The following is a 20,732-nucleotide window of genomic DNA, read 5'->3' on the forward strand; positions in this document are numbered from 1 at the left end:
GTGCTTAAAATGTATATCTAAACATAATAAGACCTCATAAAAAGTGGCAACAAGATAATAAATTACAAACCTTAAAATATGAACTTTAAGAAAGGCAAAAAGAAAATGCTATCCTTTCATTAGTCTCTAGGGATCCAATTTCAAATGAATGCTATATGCTTTTTATCACATTATATCATGTCCTGGTTAATCTAACAAAGCGCTAAACTATGCTCTAATATTTTTTTAATGACTATCTAAGGGGTACTCTGCAGAAAGATGCTACATGTGTAATCGTAGTATAATTATAAGAAAAAAACAGAAAAGGCCCACTCTGGGGAAGAGAAGCAACTATACTACAGAGACTACAACAAAGATACCAGGGGGCTTTAACCAAAATTAGTATAAATAGACTTTATTGAAGTCAGTGCCTCTGTACTGAGACAGAAGATTGTGTCTACATAAGCACAAGTTGTAACATTTCACAACTTCTAAAAGGAATGTCAACAATTACAACGATCATGCATACCATGGTCGATAATCACATTTTAGAAGCATTTTCAACCATTTCTAAAGAAATGCTTGTAACATTGTTATATATAGAACTACTTTCAATAAACTGCAAAACATTGATCGACTTTTCCAGTATAAGCTACAGTGTCAACACAAAAGGGAGGCATAAATGTTTAATTTATGAAATCAGAATGGAATATTTACTGTAAAGAAAAATTAAAAAGCTTTCAAATAAAGGCCATTATTGAACCAACGTGAAGAGCACAACTTGAACTTTTGAGTTCATTCATCTTTTAAAGCTGTCCTCTGAATAACTTCAGTTCTAAGCATTGAATTCAGTACTGTGAATATTCCTTGGATTGAAGTTTGGCAATGATGCGGTCCAACTGTCTCTTTGCTTCACACTGTGGGAAATTGCTCATGTCATAATATTGAGGGGCAATTTTCACCAACCTGTCCAGAAGGGGGGGAAAAATTACTAAATTAACATTTATCAAAAGTAATGGAGTTGCTAAAAGGATAGGCATTATTCATTAACACACTGATGAAAAGGAAATCTAAAAATAAAATTCAATGATAAAACACAAACTTTCCAAAGGCCACTTTTAGAAATGTGTTATGTATTTTTTGCTAAGTTATGCATTTTTGATGGGCTTACCAAAAACTTAAAAAAAAAAAAAAACACTCCTTAGAGCTGTATTAATTAAAAACCCTTCCTTTATGTTAATGTAAGTAGAGTAACACATAGGATCACTGATTTCTTCATTGTGCTCTATCATATTATTTTGACCCAACTTGCTAAGGTGATAGAATAAGCTCCATAAGAAATACCTTCATATTTGAATGACTGGATCATCTCATTTTCAATGTTTTAATAACAAATATAACTCTAGTCTCAAAGAATGTAATGAAACATGAAATCTTTTATGAGGTTTAACATGCAATTTTTTCCCAACAGATCATTTATGATAAAATGGTAATACTCTACACAATTTAAATGTCAGAAGTCATCAGTGTATGAAAGAAACCCCACAGTAGACAGTGACATCACCTAATAAGTCAGTGCTTTCCGTGTTACCACTCTTGCCTGACATTTGCCATCTTAAGTTACAGACAGAATGATTTCTAACAAAATTCATAAAAACAGAAACACCACGGAGGAGGAAGAGTTACTTGGTTAAAATAATCAGTTCTAACACATTTTGTAGAAAGATACAAAGAGTTTTCATTTTTATACTTAAATAACTCCTAAAACATCAGTACCTAATAACTGACACTACCAGCCATACCACCAAGCCAATTCCTAACCTGTCCACATGCTGGAGTACAATGTATTTCCCTACCTGAGGAGGAAACCAGGTTCCCCAATAAGTGAACAGAAGCCGAGAGTTAGATTCCACTTTGAAGGAGACACTAACAAGGTATTAGAACAAAAGGCGGGGCGCCGGATTCTGTCCCGGTTGCTCCTCTTCCAGTCCAGCTCTCTGCTGTGCCCCGGGAGTGCAGTGGAGGATGGCCCAAGTGCTTGGGCCCTGCACCCGCATGGGAGACCAGGAGGAAGCACCTGGCTCCTGGCTTCGGATCGGCACAGTGCACCGGCCGTAGTGGCCATTTGGGGGGTGAACCAACAGAAAAAGAAGACCTTTCTCTCGGTCTAACTCTGCCTGTCAAAAAAAAAAAAAAAAAAAAAGAAGAAGAAAAAGAAAAAGAAAAGAAAGAACAAAAAGTGTGCTTACCATTCTGGCTTGATATCTGTACATGTCCGGATGTAATTCTTTGTTGTTAGAACAAACTCATTATAGAGCACCCATTCAGGCTTGTGATCAAGAACAGTAGAGGGATGCAGCTGAACCACCTGGTTGTCTTTCACAGTTAGGTAGTGCCCTGTCCGTTCTAGATGAGCCACCTGAAATCAAAGCCCAGGAAAATTAATGCAATGCCTCAGATGCACTAGGTTACAAAAGTGGTATAAAGCAACCTATATAATTAGAAATAGACCTGCCCCGTGTTTTGTTTTATATTCTATGTCTATACTTATTTAGCACTGCCCAAGATCAGCAAACTACAGCCTCAGCACCAAATCCAACTCAAACTTCTATTTCAAATGAGTTACGAATGGTTGAGATACATTTAAAGAATTGGAAGAAAAAAACTATCAAAAGAAAAACATCTAATGAAACATGAAAATGATATGAAATCCAAATTACAGTGTCCATAAGCAAAGTCTCACCAGAACACAGGCACACCCATTTGTCAGTGGCTGCTGTCATGCTACAAGGGCAGGCAGAGTTTAGTAGTTGTGACAGGGGACTAATGGGTCTAAAGAACCTCATATTTACTGTCTGATTCTTCCTTAGACTATCTCGAGCAAGCTCTTTAGCACCAGGTGCCAACTACAAAGAAGATGAACAATTACTGTAATATTCATGTCTAAGGTGAAAACTAGAGAGCAAAAATGAGGAGAGAAGCAACAATAAAGTGAGTAAAATAATGGAGAAAAAAGGTACATGAGATTCTTTCCCACATTTTCCCATCTTGATTGGTGACACCCAGCTAATATTTAATTAACAAACACTGAAATGGATGACAATTTGTCTTCTCCAATTCTACAACCTGTTACATGAACAATGTGCATAAATAATAGAAAACTAACTTCATTTTAAAAAAATTTACTGGGGCCAGCACTGTGGCACAGCGAGCAAATATGCCACATGCAGTGCTGGCAACCCATATGGGCTCCAGTTCAAGTTCCAGCTGCTCCATTTCCAATCCAGCTCTCTGCTGTGGCCTGGGAAAGCAGTAGAAGACGGCCCAAGTCCTTGGGCCCCTGCACCCACATGGGAGACCCGGAAGAAGCTCCTGGCTTCTGATAGGCCAACTCTAGCTGTTGTGGCCAACTGGGGATTGAACCAGCAGATGGAAGACCTCTCTCTCTGACTCTCCTTTTTTAATTTTCAAATAAATAAATGTATCTTAGAAAGTAAATAAATAAATAAAAAATAAGCAGTTTAAAATAAAATTTACTAACAGGAACTAATCTGCAGGCTATTGCCACAAATTTTAATCTCAAGAATTAGAAACCTATAATACTTGAAACTAAAAAGTTGTTTTTTGATGATTATAAACAAATTTAAGTTATGTCAAAAACATGCATAAGTATATGAAATGAATACCAAAACCAAATACTGGAAAATTTAATACCTAATTGTTTTATTCTCCTAAGTAAACAAGCTTAAGATCAACATTCTTACAAAATTTTGCTTAAAATACAGAGTTCTCAATGAACTCTGATTTTCAAACACAGTACACCTTTAGGTCCACATTCTATCTACTGACCTCATTTGGCCCTAAGGCTGGTCATGGCTGGTCACATTTTGTTTAACAGACACAGTCAGAGATAGAGACAGAGAATGACCCACCAGGAATATAAAGAAGAAACAGTATCAATAACATCTCAAATAATAGAATGTTTTTCAACCTTATCATCAAAAAATTCTGGATTTTGTCAAATATAATTCTGTTCTAAACCCCTTACAATAATTACTTCAGTTCCTATAAATCCCAATAATAGCACACTTAAAATGCCAGTGATTAGTCTGTAGAACTATAAATGTCTGAATATTTAGATTCTGAGGTGCTTAGTGAACTGTAGTTCTGGGTCCAACCAAACTGCTCTCTTTAGTGCTGTGCTATGACAATATATTTCCAATCAAGATCCAGATGCAAAGAAACTTCAAGACATTGTCAAAAGTCTTAAAGCTGAAAATCACAGTTATACCTGAAAATGGCTAAGGTGTCCACCTGGCATAAACAAAGGCTCCATTAATAAAGTAATTCTAGGGGCTCACATTGTGGCACAGTGTGTTAAATCACAGCTTGCAACACCAGCATCCTATGTAGGAACACCGGTTTGATTCCCAGCTGCTCCACTTCCACTTCCAATCCAGCTCCCAGCTAATATGCTGGGAAAGCATCAGAAATGGCAAGAGTACTTGGAACCTAGCCACCCATGTGGGAGATCCAGATGTAGTTCCACGCTGCTGGCTTCCCAGGCCACTGTAGACATATGGGGAGTGAACCAGGAAATGGAAGTAGCCTGTCTCTCTCTCTTTCCCCTTCTCTATCATTCTTTCATAAATATAAAATATTTTTAAGAGGAAAGTACACACTGCCAAACACTGCCACCTCAATAATAAACAAATACCTACTACGAAATACGTTGTTTTGAAATTGATTCCTACTTAACTAGATTTCAAATTTTTGCCACTGAAGGCATCATTTTGCTATTTACTAAACATACAGTTTTGGAGTGAATTAACTCATTCAAAGAAACTGGAGGAGGGCAAGCATTTGATGCTGCGGTCATGACAATCACTCCATACTGGAATGCCTGGGTTTGAGTCTCAACTGCTCTGGATTTCAGCTTTCTGGTAAGGCACAATCTGAGCGGCAGCAGGTACTTGGTCCAGTCTGGCCCAGCCCTAGCTACTGCAGGCATCTGGGAAGTAAACCAGCAGGCAGGAGATCTCCTTCTCTTTGCCTTTCAAATAAAAACAATAAAATAAAAAACTGGATGAAACATTAAAGATTGATTTTCACAGGTGTTCTGAAATTTCTGTTTTAAGTAAATCCAATATCTCTTAATAGAAATCAAACCATTATCATACAAACGTTTCATTACGTATTTCTGTATTAGCCACATACCTGCATAAAATACCCAGTAACCAAAGCTTTTCTTATATTAATATAATAGTCCCTGCTTGTAAAATCAGTACTTCGACGAGGCAAGTTAAATCTGTCCATAATTCGCGATAGCTGCTGGCGTACATTGTCTGCAGACATCAGGGACCTGTAGTTAATGAAGTTGTCATAACACCACTGAACCGATTCATGATCTAAAAAGTTGAGAGAAGGAGAGAGAATGGTCATGAATCATCCATATAGGAATATTTTCTAATGAAGAAAAAAAACTACTGTAAAAAATAAGTTAAATAATCCAGAAAGTAAGTTTACTCACATCATTTTCTTTCAATGAACTATAGTATTACCAACATTCCTAAAAATCAGTAGTATAGTTCAAAAGTCAGAAATACTATCAAGGTTCTTGACTATTAAATATAGCAAATTAAGGACTTTAACTAAACTTTTTTTTAGTGAGATAGTTAGTTTACCCATTAATATCTACCTGTTTCCAATAGATGGTATAACAGAAGTGGGTTTGGGGAATTTGGTAAAATGCCAGCCATGTCTTGCTCATTTTCAAAGAAAGCACAGTGTTAGATTAAGATCATATACAACATCAAAGTTATGAAGGAAACTTCAAAGGACTGCTGTGTATGTACTTTAGTTATGCCTGACTTAGAGCACTCCAAAATCTCAAGAGGCTAAAATGTTATTGTGATACACATGCCTCTGAGCAATGAACAGGCAAGGTCTGAAACACGAGTGATAAAGTGTACAAGGCAATCTGGAACCACCACTCATGTTTAATAAATAAGGCCCATGTTCAAGCTATGCACTTTAAGTAATTTCATTACATGTGTTATCAAAATGATAGTATTTCTCTACTAATGAATCCTTGATAAGCCTCCAAGTAACCCAGTGATGTTCATCTAAAGGAAAAGCTCAAACTGTAGCCTCATGAAAAACACTGCAGTGACATCTTCACGCCCTAAAGACAGCCAGAACAGACTTCATCATTTGCTTCAGGTTTCAAAATAAACAATACTGAGTATTCGAAGATGGGAACAGAGTGAGGCACAAAAATTAAAACTATGTTGCTCTTTCTCCAATTACTGTGATAAACCCTTATCTTTGGCATATTCTTTCTCCCTGGTTGTAGGATTCTACCCCTTGTAATGTACAACTTTTTCTTACGAATTTAGAGAAACAATGTATAAATCAGGTATTAGCCATATAAAACGCACTTCCATTTGAGAAAACAAAAGATGGGGAAGGACACAGATGTTCACAATAAAGAATACGATTACATGCTGAAGCATCCACCAATTAACCCATTTAGAATGGGAAGTAAAAAGCGTCCATCTGAAGTTGTTGGCATTTAAAAACAAGACACTGAGGGTTTTTTTTGTTTATTCTGATATTATGCAACAAGCTGAAAGGCATATAAAAAAGCTTTTGAAAAGTTGTTCATTTGTGACTCTGGCCTGCAATGTAGCTTTCTTGAAGTTCTAAACTTTGGCTGGCACCGCAGCTCACTAGGCTAATCCTCCACCTGCGGCGCCGGCACCCCGGGTTCTAGTCCCGGTTGCTCCTCTTCCAGTCCAGCTATCTGCTGTGCCACGGGAAGGCAGTGGAGAATGGCCCGAGTCCTTGGGCCCTGCACCCGCATGGGAGACCAGGAGGAAGCACCTGGCTCCTGGCTTCAGATCAGCGCAGCACACTGGCCGTAACGGCCATTTGGGGGGTGAACCAATGGAAAAGAAGACCCTTCTCTCTAACTATGCCTCTCAAAAAAAAAAAAAATTCTTCTAATTATTACACTGAGATTTTAATGGAAAATAGACACATAGTTCTAAAACCTTATCAATCTCAAATTTCATTTTCAAAGCACAATTATGAAATTGAAATATACTGCTGTGCTTTGTTATCAAAAGCTTAATTTTTAAACATCATTTTACAGTTACAGGGTTAAAAAAAAATGCTGGTCCCTCCAACAGCTGTTCATTATCACTTAAAACAGTATCTTAATATCAAAGGAGATTTTAAGAAACAACGATTTACATGAATGTGCCCAACTCCTTCCCCCTTAGAGGGGCTGGTTTATGTAGTCTGTTGCTAGGTACTGTGCCTCATGGTCACTCAGTATGGTACTTAGCAGCAAACAGGCATATAGTTTCTCCTGATACACCAAAGTGAAAAGGTTCCATTTTAGGGGCATAAATATAATTTTTGAGACAATAAAAATCAATTATAAATGTATCACTAGGCACAAAATGTGAACATCAATAAGCTAATTTCTAACTAGCAGAAATCACAAAGTAAGAATGAATGTGATACCACACTTTTGGAGCAGGGCAATCAATGTCTGAATAGGGACCATCATTAGGTCAGCCTACAGACATGCAGAAATCAAACCTTCTGCACATCCTGGTACATCCATTCTGTATTTTTTTCCTCTCATTTTTGTCAATGATACACTCTAAAAACATAATGATTTTTATGTTTTCTAATTTTCAAATAACTAAACATTTTTTAGGCCCCTAAATACTCAGATAACATGAACTAAAGCTAGAAAAATATTTTATTGTGTATCCACAGCAGAACTTATTGAAGCACCTTTCTACTGCTGGCTATTTAGGTAGTTTCCACTTCATAGTAACCTAAGTAATTCTGGGTCAGAAAACTTTAATCACGATACCCACAAAAAAAAAAAAAAAAAAGCCACACACCCTTCCTAGGTTATTTCTGAATCAAAGGGTACAAAGTTGTTAAGGTTCCCAGCATTATGAAATTTTTCATAAAGACCACATAGATTCTGAGTTCCACCTAAATTGTTTAATATTGTTCTACTAGTCCTTCTTACAGTTTAGGGATTTTTTTTTTCTTTAATCTTTGTCAATGTTATAGGTGAGAAAATGACACCTTTCAATTACGTATTTCTTGAGCTAATAGAAAAATTAAATCTCTTTACCCCCATACTTTTTAAAAGCCTACGAACTACCATTCACATCTATTACTAATTTCTCTTTTTAGCTGTATTTTAATGTAAAGAAATTTTAAAATGTTAAGAGTAACGACTGCATAAATGCTTGCAAAATTCAAAATATATGGAAATAAGCAGTTTAAGTAAGTATCAAAATTTTTATTTTAGTAGTACTATAAGTCTTTCCTTTTTATCTCTGTTATTTTCCAGGTTTTCTATAAACAGTGCTTTTCTTCTTGATTATAGATACAAACAAGTCTGAAAAAGATTTAGCGATTTCTATTTTAAATGCTAGTCAGGAATTTTTCTGAAGTACCTCTGGGTTCCTAATGTAAAGTTGTCATGGATAATAAATGAAAGTAAAATGAAGAAACAACATGCATGCTGCTAGTGACATTTAGACAAAGGAGTATACCTTCAATCTAATTTACACTTACTTTGTTTAAAAGCATGGTAGACATTCAGCAGTGTCAGATGATCTCCATCAATGTGGGCAAATCTCATCTTGGCCTCATCTGCAGCTTTCTTGGCCTCCGTGGGGCGAACAAAACACTGTGGGACTAAACAAGGTTGGTATGGGCCCAACACAAACGCCCATATCGATGAGTCACGCATTCACAGATAGAGGAACAAGGCCTAGCTAGGTCAGTTCACAGAGCATAGGGCAGGGCAGGATGGCCTCCAACTGCATCTTGGACTGTTTACTACCTTGATTTGGTACATCAACACCTAACCACATCTGTAAGACAAGAGGGTTTCAAAGCTACAGAGTACCTCATTATTTTAACTAAATCTAAAAAGGCATCAAAACAGCTATTCTGAAGGCCATCAAGATCCTAGGAAGCTCAACTTATTTCAAAAACCAGTGCTGATAGCTCTACCAAAAAACACAATTACAACATCAATAGCTAACTCTAATTTTTCAAAACACCATTCATCAAATCCACTCAATGGCTGTGAAAGTTAGGAAGTTATGCTTGCCCACTGTAAAGCTAAAAACAATTTTGCAACCAATCTACTGTCACATTTCTATTAGAATATTTTTGCCTTAATGCTATGGCTATTACCAACTGGCAGGTATCACTATTAGCACCGGTGAGCAGAAGCATATGAAAACATCAAAATATGATGAAATCTTGGGTTTTGATGATAGCAGTAGTGGTGGAAGGTTAAAAACCGCCTCTGAATTAATAAAATTCAAAAAGGCTAGGATATTCAGCCTAGTGTTCCAGCACTTTAAAAAGTCCCAAGTTTAAAAAAAAAAAAGAACTTAGTTGAATCAAAACCTCAATATAAAATTAAAATCCAGTATTAAAAAGGTTGACAATTAGTCTAAAACAGTCATTATTTCAAAGGTCATCAAAATATTTAACTACAATATTTTAGAGCCTCATTAGTGATTCACACAATACTTTTAAGTTGTTACAAAGCGTGCACTACATTTTTTTAAAATACAACTTTCCTTAATTCACTTTAGCAATTCCACAGTCATAAAAGCAGCACGAAAATAAAAATATTTAACAGCTTGGGACTTTCTCAACACATTTTTAAATCTCTTAAAACCTTGTCAATGAAAGTCATAAGTTATTAGCTCAGATAGAAGATAATGGGAATAATTGACAACAAAATCAAATACAGTATCCAGTTACTCTTTCCCATACAGTTTCCCCATGAATGCCAGAGTAGCCAAATAGACAACGAGACATGATCACAGTGGATATTAAAAGTCTTGCTTAATGTAACTGAAGCAAGGTAATTCATAAAAGTACAGAAAATTCTAACAGCCATGTTACTGTGAACTACCCACCAGATTTAAGTGGGAATGCGTAAGTAGCACTCCGTAAGGCCCCTGATTTGCATGGTTATATCAGGACCTCAAAACTTCAGAGAAACAATTTGAAAGGAAAACAATGCATTATAAGCTCAGCAAACTGTTTTGGTTCTATGACCTTTTCCTCACCCCTTATTTTTTAAACACTTTTCCCACAAATGGCCTGTTTAAAAATTGCTGCACATAAATGCTTATTCTCTTGATGTGCTTAAGCTGACCACCAATAAACTGTTTTTCCTAACTACTCTTACAAATAAGAAGAAGATGTAGCTGAAGACTTCAACCTCACACAAAGACCAATTTTTTAAAGGGCTAAGCACTCTAACTGAAACAATGACAATTATATAGTATGTCTGAGAAGAGAAGCTGGAAGAATAAAAACTGGGCGGATAATAAGTACACAAATAATCTTGCCCCACACTCTCTGAAACTAATCTTGGGAGAATCTAACAAAACTGGTAAGAAAGGCAGACAACAACCTACCACCACCTCCGCAAACAAAACTACAATTTAATAAAATATTTCGATACTGCCCTGCCCATCTGCTCTGAGTCTGATCAGTCATAACTCTGCAAGAAAACATTTTAGCTAGTTCTTAAATTAAAAAAATTCACACCATTAGAATAGTTCATACATCTACACTAAGCCGTAATGATGTATTTAGAAATTTTTCAAGTTATCTTTTAATTACATAGAAGATTGTGAATTATTTGCAGCATTAAGTAATTAAGACCAATAAACCACTCTGGGATTAGAATCAGTTGTGTTCAGCTGTACACGTAGTAGCATAGAACATTCTAATGAACAGTAAAAACCTACTTATTCTTAGTAAGAATCATCATATGTTGACTTATTTCTTCTCTTTTTTGCAAAAGCTAATTTCTAAGTTACTAACCATTTGCGGATTGAATTTTATTGCTACTAAAAATAATTCCTGGGGCTGACGCTGTGGTACAGTGGCTTAAGGCCCTGGCCTGCAGCACCGGCATCCCATAGGGATGCCAGTTCGAGACACAGCTGCTCCACTTCTGATCCAGCTCTCTGCTACGGCCTGGGAAAGCAATGGAAGATGGCCCAAGTCATTGGGCCCCTTGCACCAACATGGAAGAACTGGAAGAAGCTGCTGGCTCCTGGCTTCGGATCGGTGCAGCTCAGGCCATTGCGGCCAATTGGGGAGTGAACTAACGGATGGAAGACCTCTCTCTGTGTAACTGCTTCTCCTCTCTCTGTGTAACTCTGACATTCAAATAAATAAATAAATCACTCTTAAAAAAAAATACTTTCTTCTTTTAAATTAGCAATTTTATCTATTAGATACATTTCTTTCACTAAGTGTTTTTCTGTCATTGTAAAAAATACCGGTATTAGACTAGATTTTAAGTATGAAATTATACATTACTATTTCTATTTACTTGAATCTAAATTTGGAATTCATGCTTTACTGTCACTGGAAAATGTTATCTATACATGAAGAAAGGCTCAAGTTGAAATTAAGTGTAGTTTGTGTCTGTCACAGGCTCACTTAATAGGTGCCAAGTACTAAAAAAAAAAAAAAAAGTTTCTGTACTCTAATAAACTAAGATAGCACTGATGGACCTAACGAAGAATTCAGCTACAACTGTATTCAAGCTGATTTTTATTTGCACTCACAAGAGAGCCAATGTTTTACTCTGTTTTGTGCACAATGTGGTACTTTACTTTTGCATATCCTATGTCATTATGCAGCTATTTACAAGGTATTTAGGAAACAAAATGAGATCCTGAAAGCCAGCTATAAAATCCACTATCATACTAAACAGTAAAAACCAAAAATTAAAGTGAAGTCCACCCAAACTTTGTAGAGCTGGGCTTTTTTTAGTTCTGTTCCCTCTATTACCTGACAACATAGCAGTAATAGATAGGACCTCATTAGAACAGTTGTAGTCACAACTTGCAATAACCATTTTAGCGAGCTGTGGATCTAGTGGAAATTCTGCCATCATGGATCCCAATTCAGTCAGATCTCCATCATCATTTAAAGCAGCCAGATAATTCAAAAGTTCTAGGGCTCGCATCAGAGTTTCAGGAGCTAGAGGGAAAAATACAATCTGTCAGACAACTTGCCCTAAGCAAGCAAAAATGTGACAAAAAAACAAACGATTGCAAGCCACCTCATTTTTCATTCTACAGTGGACCAAACTCAAAATTCAAATTGTCATCAAATTCAATTACACAGCTATAACAAACAATGAATCATAAAAACTGCAAAATTTTCCTGTAAACTGTCTTCTCCCAAAATATATTATATAATTGCTAATTCACCAATCCATTTATTAAACTTTTTCCCAAAGTTAAGTTAGAGAATTTAATTCTTGTATTTTCACGGCTAATTAACCTGAATTCTAGAGAAAGTTCTGAAGAAAAAAAGGTCAGATCAATTTTGGCTAAAAAATCTGTTAAAATGTACTTGATAGGTCATACCTGGCGGATCCATAAAATCAAAATGCACCAAATCATCAATACCCAGTTTCTTCAACTGTAACACAACTGATCCTAAATTGGAACGCAAAATCTCAGGATAGGTGTTATCCTAGCAAACAAAACAAAACAAAAGTTTGTTTGTTAAACATTCCTTAATACTCCTGCTCCTGAAAACAAAACCTATGCTTACTGCCTCCTCAGTTATTATGTTGGCACTATTTCTACACCACTGTCTAGAAGAGAAAAATTCTTGCAGGCCAGACTAAAGAAATCAGAAACCTTTCCTTAAACTATCTTTACAGTGTTTGGTGTTGTCCCACTTCAGATCTGTAAAAAGAACTGTACTGGTAGATCATCATAAATCTAAGGCATTCATGGCCCTCAGATCGAAGACATAAATGAAGTAATTCTCTTCTGGTAGCAAATTCAACATAACCTTGCGAACCAAAAGGCAGGACACAGCAGCACTCCTTACCTGCATCTCTGTCTTATAAGCTTTCTCTGTGTACAGCCGGAAGCACTTCCCAGGGCGGGTGCGTCCAGCTCTACCAGCCCTTTGCTGCGCAGAAGCTTTACTGATTGCTGTCACTAAGAGAGACTCAACTCTGATTCGAGGATTGTATACCTATTAGAACAGAAATCATGTAAGATTCTTTATTTAAGGGAGTGTTTCTTTAAATATAAAACTGTTATCCAAGTTTATGATTACTCGGGATCACACGCCAAGTGCATGATAGGTCCCAAAATAAAAAAATAGTATTGATATCTGCCATAAATCACACTACCACAGTAACAGGCCCAAGCTTAACGTTCAGGTATTCTGACAGATTCAAGTTAACAAAAAAGCTTGACTTCTCATAGAAATGGCTAAAAAAATTACTCCTCCTAATTTAAAGTAACTTCAGGGGCTGGCGCTGTGGCATAGCGGGTAAAGCCGCGGCCTGCAGCACCAGCTGGAATCCCCGCTGCTCCACTTTTGATTCAGCTCTTTGCTAATGTACCTGGGAAAACAGCAGAAAGATGGCCTAAGTCCTTGGGCCCCTGCACCAACACGGGAAACCCAGAAGGTGGTCCTGGCTCTTGGCTTCAGCCTGGCCCACCCCAGTTGTTGTGGCCATTTGGGTAGTCAACAGTGGATGGAAAATTTGTCTGTCTCTCCTCTCCCCCTCCTCTCTCTCAAATAAATAAATCTTTAAAAATAACTGAATAAAGTAACTTCATCTCTACCTAGTTTTACCTAGTGTCACAATTTTTAAATGCTGGACAGTGAAGGATACAACACCTAATGTTGAATGGACATAGAAAAATACTTCTGGCTTTGTCTCTAGGACAAACTGCAATCTTTTTACCAGGGAAGATTTCCATCAATAATCTGATATACAATCACATATCACAAGAAGACATTTTGGTCTTCGACTGACCACACACACTATACAAGTCCTAGTGAAATTCTTTTGCCTGGCAATGTTAAAGTCATCTTACTTTATGTTAAGAACACACTACAATGTTTGCACAATGACAAAACCGCCTAACAATGCAATTCTCTAGACATCTTTCTGCTGTTAAGCAACAGGACTAACCTTACAAAATGCTATCAATTTACCCCATAAATGTTTCAAAACACTCATCCACTACCATCAAACAAAGCAACTCTAAGGACATTTTTTAAAGTCTAAGCTTAAACAATAAACAATGCCTTCATTTTTAAGAGTCATCTAGAACACAAAGGGTTCAGATGGCAGAAACCTGAAAACGAAAGAAAACAGCCAACAATTCGCAAAAGTAAATTTAACTTATTAAATAACTGAATGGTTATCAGGAGGCAACAGTAATGCAGTCACTAAAATACATACCTTTTGTTTTGCAAATCCAGGATCAATCACGAACACCACACCATCTATTGTCAAAGATGTCTCTGCAATGTTAGTTGACACAACAACCTGTGAAGAAACAGGTACAACAGGCAAAATTAACATGACATTTAAGATTACCTTCACTAGCACCAGGACTTTCAAACCTCTAAATAAACAAGACCAGGTTTGATCTTCTGTGGTCAATATTTTAAAAGATAAATTAAAATCTAAGAATTCAGATTTTTATTTAGCTCCTAATAGCAATTTACTTTTCCTACAAAGTCTTGTTTCAGGTTGGCACTCGACTACATTATGTGTCAAGTATTCAAATAGAAAGACAGCACAAAAAGAAAAACACTAATACGAAAATACCTTACGGAATGTCTTTCATATAAAACATTCCTTAATATCAAAACATCACTCACATGTGTATCTTTCAGTTTTCAGGTAATATTCAAAAGAAAACTTTGTACTTTATATCACAGAAAATGAACATTTTAAACAAAATGACACATGGGAAAAATTCAATTAGTGATCCTGTAAGAACTGGCAGATCACCAGAATCAAATGTAGATGTTTTGGAAAATAGTTTCATATGGATGAGACATGTTATTGTATACAAAGCCAACTGACTTTTTATCAACATGGAATAATGGTTAAAATATTTACTTATAATAGGATTGTTTATGCACTGTTTCACTTTCAGAACTGTTCAGGAACTTGGTTTAAGGACTTCAAAATGTGATACATATAATCATTTCCTCTTTTAAAAATGGGAAATAAGTATTCCTCATTAGTGTTTTTACCCACAACATGAGATTTTCAGGAACAAGTTATTGACATTCCTTTGGAGATGCCTGATATACCAGCAGTTGACACAGGAGAGGAATAAGATAGCCTGTTCTTCCAGAGCCTTTACAGTTTGTATGGAAAGATTAGACATGGACAGAGTGTAAATGACACCAAAGATGTGCTGTGAGGTTGAAAAAGGGTTTACCTCCACCACAGAGAAGACAAGGACAGCTTTACCGAGAAAATGGCATTTAGGACAGTACTCTCAATTAAGATGAGAAATACTCACAACAAGAGAAAAGGCAAAAACATTAGCAATAGAAGCTTCAGCCTAAACAGGGCATTATGGGCACAAATGTCTACAGGCATATGTTGGAAATGAACTTATATTTATCTTCATTAAAAAATTAGTTTTGTAAGTCAAATGACTTCAAAAACTCATGGATTTATGTTCTATTACCTCTTTTACTTAAAATAGTATTAACATTTAATGTGGGTGTTTGGTGCAGTTAAGCATGTGTTCCAGAAAACCTGCATCCTGTACCATAATGCCACTTGGTCCAGCCACTGGGTTTCTGATCCAGATCAGGCTGGATCAGAATGCGACCTGGGTGGCAGCAGATGATAACCAAGTTACTTGTGTTTCTGCTACTCAAGTGGGAAACATGAATTAAATTTCAGGCTCCTGGCTTCGACCTGGCAACAACCAGCTGTTATGGGCAAGTGGAGAACGAACCAGTGGATGAAAGATCTTCCTGTCGCCCTGTCACTCTGCTTTTCAAATAAATAAAAATTTAAAAACTACTAAATCATATAATACCCTTTCTCCATGATATAAACATTCTAAGACTCCTAGTACATGTCTGAAATCCTGCATAGCAGCAGGTGCAGAAACAGATTATCAACAGCATCCACGGGGCCAGTGCTGTGGCAGAGGGTTAATGTCCCGGCATCCCATATGAACACCAGTTTCAGTCCCAGCTGCTCCAATCCAGCTCTCGGCTATGCCCTGCAAAAGCTGAAGATTGCCTAAGTGCTTGGGCTCCTGCACCCATTTGGGAAACTGGGAAGAAGCTCCTGGTTCCTGGCTTCAGATCAGCTCAGCTCTGGACATCGTGGCCATTTGGGGAGTGAATCAGCAGATGGAAGATCTCTCTATGTAACTCTTTCAAATAAAATAAACCTAGCAAAATAAAATAATTAGGACAACACATTGTAATAAATTACCAGCATCACCACTCTTGCACTTCAGGTACCATTATCAAGAGAAATGACGGTGAGCTGAACACAAGTACTGTGACACACCTGGACAGTCAGTCTGATAACCAAGATGCTAACAAATGACTAATGGGCAGTGTGCCACGTGGATATGTTGGATAGAACAAGATCTCATCACAGTGCACATAATTTCAGGCTTAGCAATTATTTCTGGAATTTCCATGTTATATTTTTGGATGGTGGTTTATCACAGATCACCAAAATCCAGAAAAACAAAACCAAAGATTAAGGGGAGACGGGGGGGGCTACCGCATTTGATTTCTCTCCACAAGATAATTTGATTGTACACGTACGATTCCACAAGTGTTTAAGATTCGAGTGATCGTGCCAACTTGGCAAGTTCCAAGACACTATTAACAGTCTATGTCAGTAAAATACCAAACCCCAAAATATGAATATTGAATGTGTCCTTAAAATTATTTTGGGGGCCAGCGCAATGGTGCAGTAGGTTAATCCTTCGCCTGTGGCGCCGGCATCCCATTTGGGCACCGGTTCTAGTCCTGGCTGCCCCTCTTCCAGTCTAGCTCTCAGAGAGCAGTGGAGGATGGCCCAGGTCCTTGGGCCCCTGCACCCACGTGGGAGACCAAGAGGAGACAGCTGGCTCCTGGCTTCACATTGACGCAGCCATTTGAGGAGTGAACCAACAGAAGGAAGACCTTTCTCTGTCTCTCCCTCTCACTGTCTGTAACTCTACCTCTCAAGTAAAATAAATAAAATCTTAAAAAAATATATGATTTTGGTGTGTTCGACACAAGGCTTAATAACAGAGGCATCAAAATGTTTTAATGCTTACCTATTCATTTTTATTTATTTGAAAGGCAGAGTGACAGAGACAATTCCATCTACTGGTTCATCCTGCAACAGCCACAGTTGAGGAAAACCCAAGGCCAGGAGCCAGGAACTCCATCAAGGATCAAGGTCTCCCACAGGGCTGCCAGAAGGGACTCAAACTGAGCCATCATCTGTGGCCTCTCAAGCTTGTTACCAGGAAGCTGGTTCAGGGAGAGGCAGAGGTGGAAAGGTGGAACTAAATCCTAGGCAAGGGGCAGTGTTGTGGTACAGTGGGTAAAGCAGCCACCAATGCTGGCAATGCTCTGCTCTCTGAGTTTATTTCATGCTGTATATAATATATATTTAAAATATATATTTTATTTAATAATTGATTATAAATAATATTTTAAAATAAAATACTTATATTTAAAATATTTATATAATATATATTTCCATTTCAGGAAAGACATGGTAATTCTTTAGTGGTGGCAGAATTAAGCATTGGCCCTTTGTCCTCTATTTTCAAAATCTAAGCAGGATATTATAAAATTAGAGCACTGGGAACAGGAAAAGAGCAATTGAATGGCGTTTCTTCCTGCTCTAGTATCAAACCACTTTCTCTCCATAACCTGAGTCCATTTGAGCTCGTGCCCCTCCTTCTCTTCCAAAATCACCCAGTTCCCTTTCCTGTTTTACAAGGGACTATGTTACTTGTCCATCTTGCCTGCCAACCAATGGTCTGACAGAAGCATTTTCCATCTACCTCACGGTTTCAGCTTAAAACTCTGTCTAGGAAGCCGTCCTTCTAGGCACTGTAAAGACATACTTTGTACAAATTTTAACTTTCTGCTTAAACATCCTGGGTCTCTGATTTTTCTCATAATGTTGCCCTAAATGCCATGAAAATCCTCCCTCACTCTTCCTGGGATCATCCAGGGAGGCTATCAGAGGGCTCTTTTCAAATTCTAGGATAAAGCTGACTCATGCCAAGAGAAAGCATGATTTCCCAGCTTTAGCTGAAGTATCATGAATGAATGAATGAAGGGATTAGAAAGAGAACCCAAGATGAGCCCGAACCCTGGGGATGGCAATGTCGTTTCTTCAGCTGAGGCCACACTGGATAGCTAGCTATTGCTAAGATATTCTTTTCAGTAAAATAAAATTCTCCTCAGCATTGTAAGGATTTACAAGTAAAAACAAACAAATAAGAAGAAAGAAAAGGTCAGAAATCCAATTCTGCTTCATAGGTTTAAGTTGCAAATTTTTTTTAATTTATTTTTATTTATTTGAAAGTTGGAGTTACACAGAGAGGTCTTCCATCTGTTAAATTCACTCCCCAGCTGGCCGCATTGGCCAGAGTTGCACCAATCCGAGGCCAGGAGCCAAGAACTTACTCTGGGCCTCCCATGTGGGTACAGGGGCCCAAGGACCTGAGCCAGCCTCCACTGCTTTCCCAGGCTATAGCAGAGAGCTGGATCGTAAGTGGAGCAGCCGGGATTCACACTGGTGCCCACATGGGATGCGGGCACCACAGGCGCCGGCCCCTTAAGTTGCAGATTCTGCAAAATGCATCCTCTGTTATACCGGCACCACAGTAATTCTAAATTTCCAAAATACTAATAATTAACAAATCAAAGGGCTCAGATGTGAATTTTAGTAAGTATGGGCTCATTATTATAGTAACTCAACAGAATGAGGAGAACTACATGAAAAGCATAAATGCAGATCTTATGTATGCCAATTTTACTCAATGGCAAATAAACTTAACATCGACAAATGCAGATATACAAAGCACACATGAGTTCAAGACAAATCGAGCTCTTTAAATGGTGCTTGGAGAAGGCATTAAATTCCTCTGTACTATAAAAATAAGAAATAGGTAATATATATTCCTGTTGATATGGAATGGAAATAAAGTCAAAAGAAAACAAATGAACCTCAAAATTTTAGTGATATCACTTAAAGTGTCAAAGCAACCCCCTAAAGCTCAGAAGATATACTAACATGACAAAACTTTTTGCAAGTTCCAGAGACAGCACTATGATAAGAAAATTAAAAATTTAATATAATGAAGTTATACATCATTTTTTAAAAATGCCAACTTACTATACTTGAAAATCTAAGAAAATCCAAACTTTTTTTTTCTGTTAATTTACATTCCACTAGGCTGGTACTGCATATCCACACACTAACTTCTTTCCTCAATTTGAAAAATATATCTGGTTCTCTTGAGTTTTACACAGCCATGTAAAATATAATATGCCATCACATCCTACATTCCCTATAATCATCAAAAACGGCAAAAAACATAAAGTAAACATTAGCCATTATAAATACAGAAGAAATCAATGGATTCCAATTTTGACTAACGAAGTTTAAGTCAGAGAAGCTTTTTTCTATATGAATAAACAAGAAATTTTAGTGGTTACCAGAGCCCGGTAAGTTATTACCTTATATACATCAAGCTTAATCCTTGGCAATTTCCCAAAATAATAAAGACGAGATTAAGACTATCACCAAAATTCACATGCAGCTAGTGTGTATACACATTAAAAACTAATAAATAGCTAGGTCTTAAAGTCAAGATCACTGTTGTTCTAGATCTAAAATTTAGAAACAATGTGATCTATTTTCAAATAATCTATTAGAACCCTTACATCTTAAAAAACTAATTAAAAACATTGCTGCGATTTCAAACCAGCACTTGGATCTTTTACATTCCACCCTTGTCTCCCAACAAAGTGTTCTCAGATACAGAGTTGTAATAACTTTGCTCTCCACCCTGTGCCAAGCACACATCTCCACCAACGGATCTAGAGGTAGCTCCCACCTTCAAGCAATCCACATATTTATGCAGTGCGATTAAAACGATTATCATTAGAGGTCTGCACAGAGTCAACATTTCACAATTACAGACATGACATCTGGTTAAGCCTCAAAGAAAATTCTAGGCAGAAAAAAAGGAATTAAAGCACGCGGCCATCTCCCCCTTTTTCTTAATGTGCACTAACCCACTTTCCAGTTGAACAGCGAATGTTTCTGTGTGGCAGGCAATGCAACAGAGAAGCAGTGTGTGTTTTTAAGCTGGAGTCAGAAGATTCGCAGAAACTTGCACCATGATTTGATTCTCCATAGTTTAATACACTTTGATATATCAAACAATTCTTTCACTATTAACGAGAAGTTTCTAATGTTACCTTTCTTCCAATTGCACCATTCTGCTTTTTTGGAGGAGGCGGCTCAAAAATACGCTGCTGCTGCTGAGGTGGAAGCGTAGAGTACAATGGAATGATTTTAATGTCACCAACTTCAGGGCCCAAATCATCAACCTCACGCTTTATTCTTTTACAGGCCTCATCAATTTCCTACAAAATACAAGTTGAGTCTTAAAATGCTGAAACATTTTACATATTTATCATAATCTTAGCTCTATGCAGTTTATTTTATGTATACAATTGGCTTTCATTACATAGACAGCCTATTTTCAATTTAATAATCAAAATTCAATAGTATTTTCAAAAGAACCCAACAAACTTTCTGTATTCAAATGAATCTGTAACTGCCTTATTTGCATTCAACACACCTTTTC

The 20,732-nt window shown here is 37.1% G+C and overlaps 1 protein-coding gene across 3 annotated transcripts in view; it reads right to left on the minus strand.

Annotated features, from left to right (window-relative positions):
• Nucleotides 1-378: 378 nt before the first annotated feature.
• DHX15 (DEAH-box helicase 15) overlaps nt 379-20,732 on the minus strand; it is a 56,289-nt gene continuing 35,935 nt past the window's right edge. The window contains exons 6-14 of one of the 3 annotated variants that reach the window (XR_016229824.1): nt 20,341-20,508; nt 14,303-14,389; nt 12,925-13,074; nt 12,450-12,558; nt 11,866-12,057; nt 8,596-8,710; nt 5,197-5,387; nt 2,229-2,398; nt 379-945 (exon numbers count right to left, since the gene is read on the minus strand). Coding sequence is in view for 1 of the 3 variants with exons in the window: in XM_002709378.6 (XP_002709424.1) it covers nt 828-945; nt 2,229-2,398; nt 5,197-5,387; nt 8,596-8,718; nt 11,866-12,057; nt 12,450-12,558; nt 12,925-13,074; nt 14,303-14,389; nt 20,341-20,508 (1,308 nt within the window). In the remaining 2 variants the exon portion in view is untranslated. Of the gene's footprint in view, nt 946-2,228; nt 2,399-5,196; nt 5,388-8,595; nt 8,898-11,865; nt 12,058-12,449; nt 12,559-12,924; nt 13,075-14,302; nt 14,390-20,340; nt 20,509-20,732 lie in introns of all 3 variants that reach the window. The other 2 variants (XR_016229825.1, XM_002709378.6) reach the window with 2 other exon arrangements.

The sequence above is a fragment of the Oryctolagus cuniculus genome, chromosome 2 (genome assembly GCF_051225735.1).
Source record: "Oryctolagus cuniculus isolate XC-2025 breed Fujian yellow rabbit chromosome 2, ASM5122573v1, whole genome shotgun sequence".
NCBI lineage: Eukaryota > Metazoa > Chordata > Mammalia > Lagomorpha > Leporidae > Oryctolagus > Oryctolagus cuniculus.